General features: G+C 50.0%; 1 protein-coding gene across 1 annotated transcript in view; it reads right to left on the minus strand.

Annotated features, from left to right (window-relative positions):
- Positions 1 to 480: 480 nt before the first annotated feature.
- PCGF3 (polycomb group ring finger 3) overlaps positions 481 to 16,185 on the minus strand; it is a 61,996-nt gene continuing 46,291 nt past the window's right edge. The window contains exons 9-11 of the mRNA XM_010375320.2: positions 9,564 to 9,701; positions 5,868 to 5,948; positions 481 to 4,578 (exon numbers count right to left, since the gene is read on the minus strand). Of these exons, the coding sequence (XP_010373622.1) occupies positions 4,531 to 4,578; positions 5,868 to 5,948; positions 9,564 to 9,701 (267 nt within the window). The 3' untranslated portion in view covers positions 481 to 4,530. The remainder of the gene's footprint in view (positions 4,579 to 5,867; positions 5,949 to 9,563; positions 9,702 to 16,185) is intronic.

Here is a 16,185-nt window from a genome sequence, read left to right on the forward strand (position 1 = left end):
ATGGGAATCAGTAAGTTCTTTTTTAGCTGTATTTTCCTTGGCATAATCAGCTCCAAACTGCAGCAACCTCTTTCTGCAAGGAGACAAACTGAATGAGCTTTACAAAGTTTCTGGCCCAAACTCTGGTAGCAAATGCCGGACCAATTTAAATGAGGGTTGACAACCAGGGTGACAATTTACAAATGCCGCCCGGAGCAAATTGAGACATTGGTTAAACTGGGAGTGGGGAGGGCTGGGGTGAGGAAGGGAACCATGGGCTGATGTGTGCTTTTTGTGTGGACATATGTGCACATATGTGCAGGCATGTGGTCTGAGCGCACACATATGTAGCATGCATGCGTGTGTGGCCAGTGTGTCTGCGGCCAGGCTGCCTGAGTGGTCCATCCAATACCCACGGCATTGTTCATCCCATGGGCAAGTCATCTCTCATGCTCGTACAAATGATTTATGTAATACATTTCCAGCCAGAAACACTTTCACTTAAGCTTTTCTTTTGCTTTTATTACAAGCATATAATATTAATTGGCAAAACACTGAATACAAGCTTCACTATCATAAAATCAAAACATTTAAGCAATATTCCAAAAAAGATTTGACAAAAACTAGCCACCAAGAGTACAAAAATTACACACCAACACAAAGCATAAAAAATGTAAACTTTCAAATTAAACAGTCAAAAACATGTATCTGCGTGATCACCTACACACCTCGACTGCCTTCGTCTGCCGCATGCTGCTGGTAAAAGCTGGGTGGCTGCACCGTCGTCCCCTAACCCAACATTGCTTTCGTCTGGGAAAATGCGTCTGATAGCCAATTAAGCCATGGGAGTGGACATTTAGACGGAGGCTACGCACATCTCAGGGGACGGTCAAACTGCAGTTCGTTCCTCAGACGCACTATTGGGTGCGAAGGACACCTGGAGGGTGAGGGAGACCTCGGCGCGTTCCTGCGGGGCCTTGGCCACGTGGCCATTGCCCGCACCCTGTCCCCTGCCTGGCAGGAGACACAATATTTGTACAGATTATGGTATCATTTGAATGATTTTCTAATCTACTTATCTCAATTTATTTAAATGTCAAGGCAGAGAAAGATATTGATCATGTTAAGGTCACGTGATGTGGTGGCGCAGTAATGACTTCCTGAGGAAACAGAGAATTGGATGTTTTGTGATTTAGTTATGTGCACTAAACTTATTTTCCATGTTTTGAGAGCACATTAAACATTCACGTACAATGTGGGAACAGGCTGGCTCATACCCAGAACGTCCAACCCAATGCCACCCTTTGAATCACTGTGAATGCTGTTCTGTTGCCGTTCAGAGAAAACAAGCAAGGCTACAAAGCCCGGGGGTGCAGGCAGCTGCAGTGTTTAGGCCAGGGCAGCTCTGCTCTTGTGGTCTGAGGCCACGTGGCCCCGCCTCGGGGCGGCCTGGCCACAAGCACGTGGGGTCCAAGGCACCAGGACCCAGGCAGGACCGAGGTGGCCCCACAGTGTGGCCCGAGGCATCACTGGCTGACAGGCACTCACACACAACCCCACTAACAGCATTCTCACAATAATAACAATGAAAAAGGAAAAACCAAAAGCTGAATGTATATATTCTGGAATTCCATCTATGTTCCCTTTCAATTTAGCAGAATAAATGCTACATTACATTTTAAACAGATGTCTAATAAATGTGTGTTGGAACCTATTGCACAAAAGCATAAAAAATGCTCTTCATCCACATAAAACAAAAATATACAAATTAAAAGCTACTCAAAGTAAAAAGAAGCTTGCAAAACATCTCACAATTTCATTTTATATGCCTGTAAATAAAGCTGGACCACTGAAACCAAACAATTGGATGGGAAAATATGATAGAAGGCTTAAAATAGAATAAATAATTTTATAAAGTTAAGTTTTCTTTTTTAACCCCCCAAATCTTAAATTCAATATTATATATTCTATTTGAATTTTCTATTTCCATGAAAACTGCATTGGTGAGACCGTATTCCGGGTAATTAGCCCCACTGCTGTTGAAAACGACGCATAAGGTGATTTAACAGCATTTGTTTTACCAGCATAAATAGTTGTGAAAACTTCTTCACAGTAACTCCATCTGTTTAAAAAAAGAAACAACAAAACTTAATAGAATCTAATCATTAACCGATCCTGGCTTTCATGCTGGAAAAAATGAAATTCAGCCTTTTTCTGTGAAATGAGAGCTTGACAGAAAGGAAAGAAGGCCGCCCAGAGGCTCCACGGACGGCGGGGCCATTGCACTCCAGCCTCCAACGACTAAGGCTGCAAGGTCAGACGAGAGGCAGAGGCCTCAGGGCCGAGTCCTGTAGTGAAGACTGTCTGCACGATGAACTCCTAGAAAAATAGGGACTTCTGCTGCTGAGGTTTTGTCAGGTTAATGCGGTTACAAAAGCAGGGTCACCACCGGCTGGAGACATCAACACGGGCTCCACTCACCCGTCTCTCTGTGTATTTAAATATATCAGCTTAGCACCATAGCAAAGTCAAGTGATTTCAAAGATAGCTACAAAGTTACAAATATATATTATGACATTATTACAATGATATTCAGTTTAATCTGAACTGTGATTTAATTTTATTTTAATTTGGAGGCTTGTAACTGTTTAATCCTTTCTTATTCCGCCACACAGGAAAATGCCTAAGTTCTAATGTTACACTTAAAACTGCACTGTGATAACACACGGTTGTACAGAATGCTTCAGCAGTATGTATATTTTGAGGTAGACAGGTAATATTTATTCATACACAGCTACTCATAGACCCTTATACAGTGACTCTAGAAAATGATTTGGATGAACAGCAAGCTTAGGTAACTGAGTAACTCAAACCATCCTGGGAGTTGATGGGCTTAAAGAAAGAGGTGAATTTTGACCAATTCCTAACAAAGAACTTGCTTTTGTTTTAAAAGGCCTTACACTGACAATCACTCAGATGGAATTAATATGCATGTTTTCCTCATCCCTAAGATGAGGTCCCTTGAGCTGCTTTAGCTAAAGGAAGCAGAAGAAAACAGCGAAATTCAAGAAAAAAATGTCCAAAGTGGATGGCTTCTTGGAAAGCCTAAGTGGTGGCCAGGGACCACCTGGGCTCCCAGGGAGCGGAGGGAGGAGGGATTCAGTTCCACAGGAAATAAATGGGAACAGCCTGGCGGAGAAGACAATGACAACTGCAGGACAACACCTCAGTCGCTCCAGAAAACAGCCCTTGCTCCTCCTTCTGGCCTTTCCACACTTCCAAGTTACTGTTTTAAAGGAAAAAAAAAAATGTGTGTGTGCTGGCAGTTTATTCTCTAATGTGACAAAAACATGACCATCCAGGAGAAGAGGGGCTGACACTGCAACCATATGAGGCTGAAACACAGCTTCAGCTGAAATGCAGCGTCTGCAGAGCGGTGGTCACCTTCCCTCCGAGCCCTTCAGCTGCTTACCCTGTCCCTGCAGCTCAGAAAAATGCCCTTCCAGTAATGGGCCGAGGAGCACATGAGCTCCTCCAACCGGCAAAGGGGAAGGGGAGGCCTTGGACAGAGGGGGCAGTGAGTGCATCTGGGCATGAGCCCGAAGCAATCACCAGCAAATCCTCCCCACGGACGCCAGGAGAGCTCTGATCCCAACCACCACCACCTCTCCCTTCAGCAAAAAACAGGGAAAGAAAACGTAGGGAACCAAATGGCGGCACTCAACAATTTGTGCCGTTTTTAATACAAGTGATATTTTAAAATAAGAATTGTTCTGCAAACCAGCACTGAGCTGGTCACATGGCCTCTGGTCTACCTGCTGAGCGTGTCAGAAACCGCAATGTGGAGTCTGGGGCCCCGTTTTCAGGGCTGGGTGTGTCGGCCCCAGGCAAGTGACAGTTCCGAGTGAGTCCAAGTGCCGACTTCACACAATGAAAGGCGAACCAGTCAGGGAGCTGCTGTTGTGTTTCATAAGGTGGGAAATTAAATACAATGGTTAAATCATAATGTTAATGGAAACCTCTTTTGATTTGCTTTTAAATTAATTTTTCATATAACTTCTAAATCTTCAAGAAGCTAAAGGCAACATAAATATTGTCATTCACCATGAAGACATTTTTTCAATAACTTAGGAAGGATTCAATAGAAGTCCAACTATTATTTGAGGCTTACCATGAAACCTAATTCATAAACTAAACTGAAGTGAATTCAGATTTTCAAGACCTGGAAAGCAAGCAGAGGGAGCTCGTGTCAGAAGGTGACTCAGAACCGTGTTGCCTGCGAGATCACTCTCGCCTACGAGGCTGAAGCACAGGGTAGGGGGTTGGGGAGAGGACGATCGGCTCTGGGAGACTGTGAAGTGTTTTCATCCTCTGTAAACGTGGTGCTGGTAGTGTCTTGTTGAGTGTGAATTCTCTCTCATACAAAAGTTATAAATATTCTCTATTCAGAAGTCTGGTCCACATGACACCCAGAGGCAACGTTCTTAAGCGCGGTGGCCAGGAGCACCCAGGGGTGCAAGGGCCCAGTCTGCGGGCGCTGTGCGGCGCCATTCACAGCAAGTCCATCTTGGGTCTGTAGTGCAGCAGGAGCGGCGCCTTCTGGAAGACACAAGAACACAGCGCCTGCTTAGCAGGGGTGGAGGCGAGGAGACAGACCTACTTCATCGGGAAGGGTGCTGAGGAATCGCATCCCGTGAGACACAGTCCACACGGGGGGCTACATAGAGACCCTTCTGTTCTGAGCAATGTCGAGATGCCAGTGGGGGAGACAGGCTGGGAAGACATGCGCCCTCTCCCCTGGCCCCAGGTGACCCAGTGACCACTGTGCACATCGTGGTGGCCACCTTTACCTGATTTGGCCCTGGCCACCACTCCCCTGCCCCCTTCTCCCTCAAACCCTCTGGTCCAGCCCCAGGCCAGCCTTGGCTCCTTACCCCCTCTCCCCAGGCAGCAGCACCAGCTGAGGTGGGAGAATTCCACCATTGGTTTCCTGCTTCAGAGGGGCCCAAAGGCCCCACGGGACCCTCTGCTCATGGCACTCATGGCCTCGGCAGTTTCCCACTGGGGTCTGTGCCCCTCAGAGCTCAGCTGGTGCCTTCCAAGCTGGCTCTGGGGTTGATGATTTCAGAAAGACCAGAACTGTGTTTCATAACCATCTCTGTAGCTGAGTCATCACTTTTTTTTTTTGATACGGAGTCTCGATCTGTCGCCCAGGCTGGAGTGCAGTGGCATGATCTCAGCTCACTGCAAGGTGTGCAAGCTCCGCCTATCAGGTTCATACCATTCTCCTGCCTCAGCCTCCTGAGTAGTTGGGACTACAGGCGCCCGCCACCATGCCCAGCTAATTTTTTGTATTTTTAGTAGAGATGGGATTTCACTGTGTTAGCCAGGATGGTCTCAGTCTCCTGACCTTGTGATCTGCCCACCTTGGCCTCCCAAAGTGCTGGGATTACAGGCGTGAGCCACTGTGCCTGGCCAGAGTCATCACTTTTAAGCTTTTGGATAACAGATGCCAGGCCAGGCGCGGTGACTCACGCCTGTAATCCCAGCACTTTGGGAGGCTGAGGCAGGCGGATCACGAGGTCAGGAGATCGAGACCATGGTGAAACCCCATCTCTACTAAAAAATATACAAAATTAGCCAGATACAGTGGCAGGCACCTGTAGTCCCAGCTACTGGGGAGGCTGAGGCAGGAGAATGGTGTGAACCCGAGAGGTGGAGCTTGCAGTGAACCGAGATCGTGCCACAGCACTCCAGCCTGGGCGACAGGGCAAGGCTCTGTCTCAAAAAAAAAAAAAAAAAAAAAAAAGAAAAAAAAAAAAAGAGAGATGCACAGCAAAGTCACTGCCATTCAGAGCAGACTTTGAAAATCAAATCACGTGTCTCACCTTGAATCTCCACCTGGTGACAACAACGAACTTGAGCGTGTGGTCCTTGCCCAGAATCTCCTCGTTGCATAAAATGTCCAGCTGGGGGAGAAGCAGGTTTGATTAGCAGCGGGGAGGTGCTCAATCCATGCTGACATGGCCACCTCGATGCTGGTGTGAAATCTGTAGCCCTTCCCCAATCATGCAAGAATGTGCCTAGAGCCGGGGGTGGTGGTTCACATATTCCTCCATCCCTACCTCACAGCCTAGACACGGGGTGTGGTTCACGGATTCCTCCATCCCTACCTCACAGCCTAGAGACAGGGTGTGGTTCATGTATTCCTCTGTCCCTACCTCACAGCTAAACGGAAATCCAGTGCAACATATAAGCTATGACAGGGCAGGCCTGTGCCAGTTAGGGGGATGACATTTCTGCAGGGGGTGCAGGTGCAGGCACTAGCTCCTTGCAGTCGTGGGCTCCCATTCCGCCCCTACCTGGCCTGCAGCTGCCCTGTACCCTTTTTCTCTTGACGCCCAGGCCCCATCACACCCTGTCTACCACACCTGCTGTACTGAGAAATGGGAAGAGGTGGTTTGCAGCCCCATGAGCAGCCTGGACAGCTCTGGAATCAGGCACCCTGGTTCCCCAGGTGGCACAGGCACCTGAGAGGCCCACAGGGCTGATGTGTTTCCCTCCCCATACCACCCAGGCCCGGTCCACACCAGCCCCCTCCCACGGCTGCAGCCTCCAGGGGCACCTCTCCCCACAGGCCTTACCTTGGGTCCAGGCTGTCCCTCCCTCTCACCACAGTGCAAAAAGGCACTGGGCTCCCCAGTCTTTTAAAAAAATTAAACAGACTTTTTAAACAACAATTTAAGGTTCACAGCAAAATTGAGAGGAAGGTACAGGGAGTTCCCGTCCCCCCGGCCACCCCCCAACCAACACCCTGCATGGCGGCACATTAGTCACCACCCAGGAACCTGCACTGACATCACCTCCAGAGTCCAGAGCTGATGTCAGGTTGCCCTGGTGGCAAAGCCACAGGTGGACAAACAGCAGCATCGCTGCCCAGGAGCCCTGTGCCCGCCCGCTCCTACCACCCTCCCCAAGCCCCTGCAGCCTCCAGATGGTTCTGCCTTTTCCAGTGCGCCATGCTGCAGAGCTGGAGTTGCACAGCCTGCAGCCTTTTCAGAGGGGCTTCTCTACTTAGTAAGACACTTGATTTTTCTCCCCTGTGCCTGCACCTGGCCTGACTGCTCGTTTCTTTTCAGTGGTGGATAATATTCCAGTATGGACGCACAACAGTTTATTTACCCACTCATCTACTGAAGGCCATCTTGGTCGCTTCCAAGTTTTGGTAATTATGAAGAAAGCTGCTATCAACATCCGGGTGCAGTTTTTTGTGTGGGCAGGAGATTTCGTTTAAACAACAGTGGGCATGGCTGCTGGATGGTTTGCCAAGAGTGTGTTTTGTGTTGTCAGCAGCTGCCAAGCTGTTCTCCATAGGGGTTGTAGGTTCTGCTTCCCACAGGAATGAACCTGCGTTCCCCGCATCTCTGGAGTGTGTTGTCAGTGCTTGGGATTATGGCAGTTCTACGAGCTGCGCGTGGTGCCACGTGGTTTTACTTGCATTTCCCTGATGATGTAGACAGTTCTTCAGATTCCTTCCTGGGGAAGACGTGAAGCAGACCCATCTGTCTGAGTGGCTGGGTTGGGGGGCTGAGAGGCACGGTCACTGCAGCAACAGCGAAAACCTCACACTCTTCCCTGGAGGAACCAGCCCTGCGCCGGGAAATGGCCGACCTCTTCCCCACCCTCTGCAGCCCCACTGCCCCCGTGGCTTCCCGCTCCACCTCCACATGAAAATCCAAGGACTTCCTCGGCCTGCTCTGTCCCCAGCTACCATCCATCTTTTCTGTTTCGCTACACAGAAAAGCAAACAAAACAATACAAACTTAGCAAAAAGACTTTCCCCATTTCCTCCTCTCCCTTCCCCCAATGTCCTGACTTTTCTCCATGGGCTCCAGGTAGCCTGTGCTCACTGAGTCTCCCCAACCCCAGTGTGCTGTCTGTATCCCCAGCCAACCTGTGGGACACTCAAGGCTGGCACTGGCCCCCCACGATCTGACACAGCCTCTGCTCTGTGTCACCACAGCAGCTACGCCTGTTCCGAGACGCCACCCCACCCCCCGCCAACCAAGCAGCCACAGGCCTGCAGTCATTCCTGACCCCTTCCTTTTCTCTGCATTGCCACCCAAATACATCAGCAACTTATTGTGGCTTTCTCTGAATTAGTCTCCCACGGCTACCGGGGAAATTAGCACAATGACGGTGGTGGCTTCAAACAATAGAAATGTACTCAGTTCCAGAGTCCGTAAGAGTCACGCTCCCTCTGCAGGCTCCCAGGGAGAAGCACAGTCCATTCCGTGTTGCTGCCACAGCACGCCACACACTGGGGTGATTTATGAAGAACCCAGTTCTTCATAACCCAGAACTTCGGCACAGTTCTGGGAGCTGCGGCATTCAAGGTCACCACGTTGCCACCTGTGAAGGCCTTCTGCTGCGTCCGCACGTTGGGGAAGAGGAGGGAGAACCCATGCTGGCCAGTCCTTTCACAGCAGCATCGATCCGTGCATGGGGCAGGCCCCTCGGCCTGAGTGCCTCCCCCAAGCCCTAACTCCCAGCACTGCCCCACTGGGGATGGAATTTCCAACATATGAATCTGGGGGATGCCTTCGGACCACAGCAGGGGAGCCTGCCCTGGCTTCCAGCTGCTGGTGGCCCAGGCGCTCCCTGGCTCGCCTCAAGGTTGCCTCCCTCCAGCCTCCAATCCGTCCTCCGCTCTGTCCTCACCAGGGCCTCCTGCCCCATCTTGAGTCTTCCTCTGCCTCACTTGTCATGGGATTTAGGCTCCACCCAGACATTCCAGGATTATTTAATCTCAAAATCCTTCACTCAATTATATCTACAAAGATCTTTTTCCAAATAAGGCTCTGGGGGTGAGGACATGGCTTATCTTCTGGGGCCACTGCTGAGCCCACCGTTGCTCCAGAGAGCATCTCAAGTCTGTCCACTTCTCCACCCTGACTGCCCCCACCACAGTCCTCCTCTTCTGCGACTCCTGGTGCTGGCCTCTCCTGTGTCTGTTTCTGCACAGCCTGAGACACCTCAGACCCATGCTCCTGCCCACAGCTGCCAGTGCCTTCTCTCTCCACGCAGAGCTGGACCCTGCTGGCGCCTGCATCTCCGTGGTGTCACCGCCTTGGGGGCTCACAGGGACCCACATTGGCATGTTCGTGATGCACCCGCTGCCAAGGCCACCTCACGCCAGTATTCCTTCATCTCCTTACGCACCACAGCCTGGAAGGGTCCTCCCTCTCTCCATCCGCCCATGTCTCCCCTTGTGAAATTAAAGCACAGAATTTCTCGTTGCGAGGAAAACCTTTACCCTATTTTAAAACAATCTCATCATCCCCGCCCTAGTTCTCTCTTCCACTCACAGTGGCATTCCACGTTCCCTGTCTCTGGGCATCCTACAACCCTCAGGGCCATCTCCTATCCCGCTCCCTGGTGGAGCAGGGAAAACTGATTTTTTTCTGGTTAAAATCTCCAAAGTTGTTAAAAACAAAACGAAACTAAGCAAAGAATCTTAGATGCGTCACTTTTACAAATAAGAGAGGATTTGTTATGGTTTCTACTTAGGGATCAACTGTTACCTCATTAAAGGACGAAAGGTTGAGTTTTTTGGCGATGAACTTCTTTAGATGCAAGACAGTTGCCTGGGCGGAGCAGCGGATCCACTTCCGCTTCAGTCCCCGCAGTTTGCTGCTGTTACACTCCAGGCAGATGCTCACCTGCAGGAAAGGACGCTGGTGAGAACACAGCAGAAGGGCTCCCCCGGACGGTTCTGTAGGCTTCCTTAGACATATTTCACTAATTCCTCAATCTAGGACTGCTGACCTTTTTGAGATCAGACATCTGCTTTGACTTCAACAGTGCAGAAAAATAATCTTACATACCTTATCTGAAAACCTGTTTATCATCTGCTTGCCATTTTGTGAACTATAACCTCACCCCGTTAATTCTGTGTGTTATTAACATAATATTTGATAGTTAATTCCAGAGTTATTTATCCATCACAGGCACTGAGTTTTTGGTCTCCAGCTAAGTCTGTCCAGACAAACACGGGGCAAAGAGGAGTGGGTGGCTCTGTGTCTGCGAATGCACTCAGGGAGACAGCAGCGACTGCAGGAAGACAGTAGGGAGAAGGCTTGAGCAGAGCCTCGGGCAGAAGGTCACAGCTGCCGTCCAGGTGACCAGCAGCTTGGCAGGAGACCCGCAGGATAAAAAGTGACTGAAAGGGATTGTGGAGTCCCAGCAGCCACAGGCTCCCAGTGGGTGCAAAAAGGAATCTGCCCAGGACGAGGCTCAGGACGAGTCTTCACCTGAGGGCCTGGCTGCTCAGTCCCCAAGATATGCCTGACAAGGAAGGGCGACGCTCACAGGAAACACTTCTAGAGGTGAAGCCGCAGCAAACGGCACAGTTAGGCCCTAAAAATGCAGTGGAAGGATGATCAGGGGGTTAACTGAAATATGTATGTCTAAAATTACAAAAGATACAAAAGGGAGGACACCAGGGGTACAGACAGGCAGGTGTGGAAGGTAATCAGACACAATTTCTAAAAATAAAAACACTGACAGAAACTAACATCTCAGTGGATGGCTGAACCACAGATTCATCTCAGCTGAGGACAGATTAATGTCCTAAAAAAAAAATCACTGGAGGAAGTTACCCATAAGGAGTAGAGACAAACACACCAATTAAAACAATAAAAGGAAGGCTAAGAGAAAGGGGGGAAGATGGGAGCCCCAGAGGAAAGAACAGAAAGGAAAGGAAGTGTTAAGAAACAGTGACTAAGGATTTCCTACAACAGTGAAGGGCAGATCCTCAGATTCAGGAAGCAAAATAATCCAAAATAAAAGAAATAAAAAGAAATAACACACCCCAACATGGTACAGTTGACTGAGCACAGCCCATGACCACAGGCCCCAGCAAGAGCCACTAAGGAGAGAAGTGGATTCCATGCAAAGAGCAAGACAGAGATCCTTGCTCCAGGGTAAGGATGGAGTGAGGGGCTGCCTGCAAGCATCAAGGGAGAGGGGCAGCCTGGGGAGAAAGACCCGGAGTCCGGAGGGAGAAGAACACAGGAGAGGAGCCGCACGGGGAGAAAGACCCGGAGTCTGGAGGCAGAGGAACTTGGGAGAGGAAGAACTCGGGAAAGGGGCAGCGAGGGGAGAGAGACCTGGAGTTTGGCGGAAGAAGTGAGAAGCGGGAGAAATGGCGTGCCCAGTGAGAGCGGCGGTAGGGGTGCTTGTGCGGGGAGGAGCACAGACAGTAACTTGGGACTTTTTTTTTTTTTTTATTTAGACGGAGTCTCCCTCTGTCGCCAGGCTGGAGTGCAGTGACTCGATCTCAGCTCACTGCAACCTCTGCCTCCTGGGTTCAAGCGATTCTCCTGCCTCAGCCTCCCATAGCTGGGACTACAGGTGCCCGCCACCACGCCCGGCTAATTTTTTGTATTTTAGTAGAGACGGGGTTTCACCATGTTGGCCAGGATGGTCTTGATCTCCTGACCTCGTGATCTGCCCGCCTCGGCCTCCCAAAGTGCTGGGATTACAGACGTGAGCCACTGCGCCCAGCCCACTTTGGACTTTTAAAAATGTAAATAGTTTATAAACATTTTGTAACCACTAGTAAAACAGAAGTAGAGCTTATACTTTGCAAACTAGGGTAAGAAAGAAAGAGATTAAAGTTAGTAATTCACTTGACAACAGGGAGGAAGAAAGCATAGGAAAAAAATGACGAAAAGAGCAAAATAAAAAAATAAAGCAGGAACCAACTCAGATCCTCCACGGAAAATCGTGGAATGTGTAAGGTAACGTGCCAGCTAAAAAAGTTTCTGATTTTTAAAAAAACCTAACTCTACATTGTAAACAGTGTCACATTTAAGACACTTTAAGAACAGAAATATCACAGAAGTATTAACCAACAGAAAGCTGGCATAGCTAGATTAGTATTAGTCAAGCAGACTTTAAGAAACAGAGGTTAATGAGGAAGAAGCCCCCTAAAGACAAGAAACATTTCTATACGGGAACATAGCTGGTGACAAAAGCGCGCCAACAGAATGGTCATGGTGGGCTTCACATCTCTGTAAGCAGCAGACGTGCCCTTCCCTCAATAGGAGCTGCCGTCTCAGGCTCAGGGAACAGGTGCACCAGGCACACACGCACAAGTCTGAGGCAGCAGGGTCCGCAGTGTGTGGGGCCCGCAGGGCAGCAGGAAGGGGCTGCACCGATGAATGCAGGCCTGCATGCACCTGAGGGAAAACGCAGACACATACGGGTAGGGGCGGGGGCGGGGTCAGAGGTGGGGGGGGATTGTGGAAGGAAAACAAGAAAATGTTTACATTTGCTCAGATTTGCATACATACAGGAGGTAATCACACAGTGGTTCTCTATAGGTCACTACAGACAGTGACAGAGATGAGAACAAAATTAAACCTTTTCTATAATATTAATCTTAGGACTAAACCAATGTATTACCTATTTAAATATACTTTAAGTTGCACACTTCTAATTTTTAGGCTTTATTATGGCACAGTTTACACCCCTCTTTTATGTATATAATGCAATAATTTTCCGTAAATTCACAGACTTTCTCGATGATGGCCATGGCAGTCTGGGATGGTTTCCATCACCTCAGAACCCCCGTTAGGCCCCTCTGCAGTTTGACCCTGCTGGGGGAGTGGGGTGGGGAGTGAGTGTTTAATGGGGGCAGAGCTTCAGTTTGGGAAGATAAAAAGGCTCTGGAGATGATGGTGGTGGTGGCTGTACAACATTGGGTTTGTACCCAAGGCCACTGAACCATACACCTGAAAATGGTTAAAATGGCATATTTTATGTGCATTTAACAAAATTTAGAAAGCTGGTAAAAAAAAAAAAAAGTGAAAATTTAAAAATTATTTTAATAAGAACCAAATTATGCAGCTGGAAAGTAAAGGAATGTTCAACTCTAGAGTTTAGAAAACAGCCAGGTGCAGTGGCTCACACCTGTAATCCCAGCACCTTGGGAGGCTGAGGCGGCTGGATCATTTGAGGTCAGGAGTTCAAGACCAGCCACGCCAACATAGTGAAATCCCGTCCGTAATAAAAATACAAAAATTAGGGCCGGGCGCGGTGGCTCAAGCCTGTAATCCCAGCACTTTGGGAGGCCGAGACAGGCGGATCACAAGTTCAGGAGATCGAGACCATCCTGGCGAACACGGTGAAACCCTGTCTCTACTAAAAAAACACAAAAAAGTAGCTGGGCGAGGTGGCGGGCGCCTGTAGTCCCAGCTACTCGGGAGGCTGAGGCAGGAGAATGGCATAAACCCGGGAGGCGGAGCTTGCAGTGAGCTGAGATCCGGCCACTGCACTCCAGCCCGGGCAACAGAGCAAGACTCCGTCTCCAAAAAAAAAAAAAAAAAAAAAATTAGCCGGGCATGGTGGCGTGTGCCTGTAATCCCAGCTACTCAGAAGGCGGAGGTGGGAGACTCACTTGAACCAGGGAGGCAGAGGTTGCAGTGAGCCGAGATTGCGCCCCCACACTCCATCCTGGAATACAGAGTAAGACTTCGTCTCAAAAAAAACCCCCAAAAAACAAAAAAAAACAAAGGCTGGGTGTGGAGGCTCATGCCTGTAATCCCAGCATTTTGAGAGGCCAAGGCAGGTGGATCACCTGAGGTTGGGAGTTCAAGACCAGCCTGATCAACATGGAGAAACCCTGTCTCTACTAAAAATACAAAAAATTAGCCAGATGTGGTGGCGTGCGCCTGTAATCTCAGCTACTCTGGAAGACTGAGACAAGAGAATAGCTTGAACCCGGCAGGCGGAGGTTGCGGTGAGCCGAGATCGTGCCTTGCACTCCAGCCTGGGCAACAAGAGTGAAACTCCATCTCAAAAAAAAAAAAAGAAAGAAAGAAAAAAAAAGGACAATTCTAAAGAAGAAAAATGAGGTGGACCTACTCTCCCAGAAGACCACAGCTTAATGGTAAAATAAATCATTGCAATTCAGTTAAGTTCCTTGTTGTTTTGGCACAACGGGAGACAAGAGACAGCGGAACAGAGCAGAGAGCCCCGGGGGACCTGACAGTATGGAAACCTGGCAAAGTTGAACCCACCTCATCCATTCTACACACAAGGTCAACTGCAGGGGCTTACAACCCAACTGGAAAAAGCAAACCTTTCAAATATGTTACAAGACAATGTAGAAGAATGTATTTATGACCTTAGAATGGGGAAACATTTTTAAGATACAAAAGAAAATACCGAGAAATTTAATTATGTCAAATTTTAAAACTGTGGATGATGGTAGGTTGAAGAAAGCCAACAGCCACAGAAGGAAAGATGGTCCCTGCAGTGAGTGCGGGGGGGAGGGAAGAGGCAGCCCTGCAGCTCACGTGAGGAAAAGTCAGGCTGCCCAGGACAGAGATGGGCAAAGAACAAGTAAGCAACTCACACGCAGAGGAGCCCAGAGACGTGCGATGAGCTGCTGGACACCCCACACACAGGAGACTGGAATCAGAAATAACACAGATACCGTGGAACACACCTGCCCAGGGGGACAGGTGCAATGTCTTAGAAGAGTGATGGGCCGGTCACCACCTAAAAGTCTCCAATATTAGAACAGATGGGAAATTAAGTGTAAAAATGTCACAGCGTACCAACACGTGCCACGCACACACTGTGCACACACCGCGCGCTCTGCGACACTACACGGCCCTGTGTGCACACGGCAGTCACCATCAAGCGGTTACGTTACACACCTCGAAATGCAACTTTGATTGTAAAGAGGGCACTACAGAAGGACCTGTCGTTTTCTATGCCTACCCATCGGCCTGCCCGGGAACACTGAGCTCCTTATCCACCTGGAAATGAAAAAGAGCCCAAGATCTGGCATCTGCATCTGGGTCACCAGCGAGTTCTACAGGCTCCCTCCCTTTTTTGGGGGGGGGAAGACAGTCTTGCTCTGTTGCCCAGACTGGAGTGCAGTGGCGCGATCTCGGCTCACTGCAAGCTCCACTTCCCGGGTTTACACCATTCTCCTGCCTCAGCCTCACAAGTAGCTGGGACTACAGGCGCCCACCACCTCGCCCGGCTAATTTTTTTTTTTGTATTTTTAGTGGAGACAGGGCTTCACCATGTTAGCCAGGATGGTCTCGACCTCCTGACCTTGTGATCTGCCTGCCTCGGCCTCCCAAAGTGCTGGGATTACAGACTTGAGCCACTGCGCCTGGCCACTCCCTCCCTTTTAAATATGCCCCAAACCCAGTGCTGCACATGCATCGCCACCTGCCTGGGCCTCCAGCTCCGACGCCTGCCTAGTCTCTGCATGGCCATCCTGGCCACGCAGGCCCCTTACTGCAGAGCAGCTGGCTTTATCTGGGAATAAAGTCACGCCAGGCTGCATCCCACAGTACACCCTGACCTCACATTCCATCTGCCTCATCTCCCTCCTCTGGGTAAACAGCAAGTTCTCACCATGGGCCCCCAAGGTCCCCAACCTCACCTCCAGCCTTAGCTCGTTCACTCTGCCCCGAACTCCCTGCCCATGGCACGTGGGGCAGCTTGGCACCAGTTCCCAGCTCACTACCCCCTGCCTCACCTCTGCAGTCCAGGAGAGGCTCTTTCCACCCTCTGCCCCTTCCACGTCCAGGGGGTCTGGCTTGGATGCATGGGCTCTCTGCTCCCCACCAGCCAACCCTCACCACGCCGGCTGTGAGGTCCCTGCAGGCAGAGCCCACTTCCAGCAGCCGTGCAGCAGGAGCAGGTGTCCAGCTCTCGGGTGTGAAGTCCCAGGAGCCCAAGGGTGCGGACAGGAGCCGGTGGGCCAGGAAGGCAGAACTCGGAGGAGTGAAAACCAACCACATTTCCAGCTCCACACACAGGAGCCACTGGAGCCTCTAGAGAGCGGGAGAGGCCCCACACCAGGCCCCCCGGACTGTTCAGGGTATAGGAGCCATTTCCCGTTTCTGGTGCTGGGACACCATAACCACCACGTCACAGGCCCAGTAAGGGTTTCCAACTCCCTACGAGTGAAGACGAGCACAGACCACACCAGCTCTGCAGCCCCACTGGCGTCTGTGGGTGCCAGGACCACCAAAGACAGATGTGACTCCTCCCAGGACCCAGAAGGCCCCTGAAGTCCACTGGGCAGCTGCTCGCTCCAAGGGAAGCTGAATGTAGGGTTTGTAGGAGGTCAGAGTCTCACTCTTGTTGCCCAGGCTGGAGTGCAGTGCC

The sequence above is a fragment of the Rhinopithecus roxellana genome, chromosome 2 (assembly GCF_007565055.1).
Source record: "Rhinopithecus roxellana isolate Shanxi Qingling chromosome 2, ASM756505v1, whole genome shotgun sequence".
Lineage (NCBI taxonomy): Eukaryota > Metazoa > Chordata > Mammalia > Primates > Cercopithecidae > Rhinopithecus > Rhinopithecus roxellana.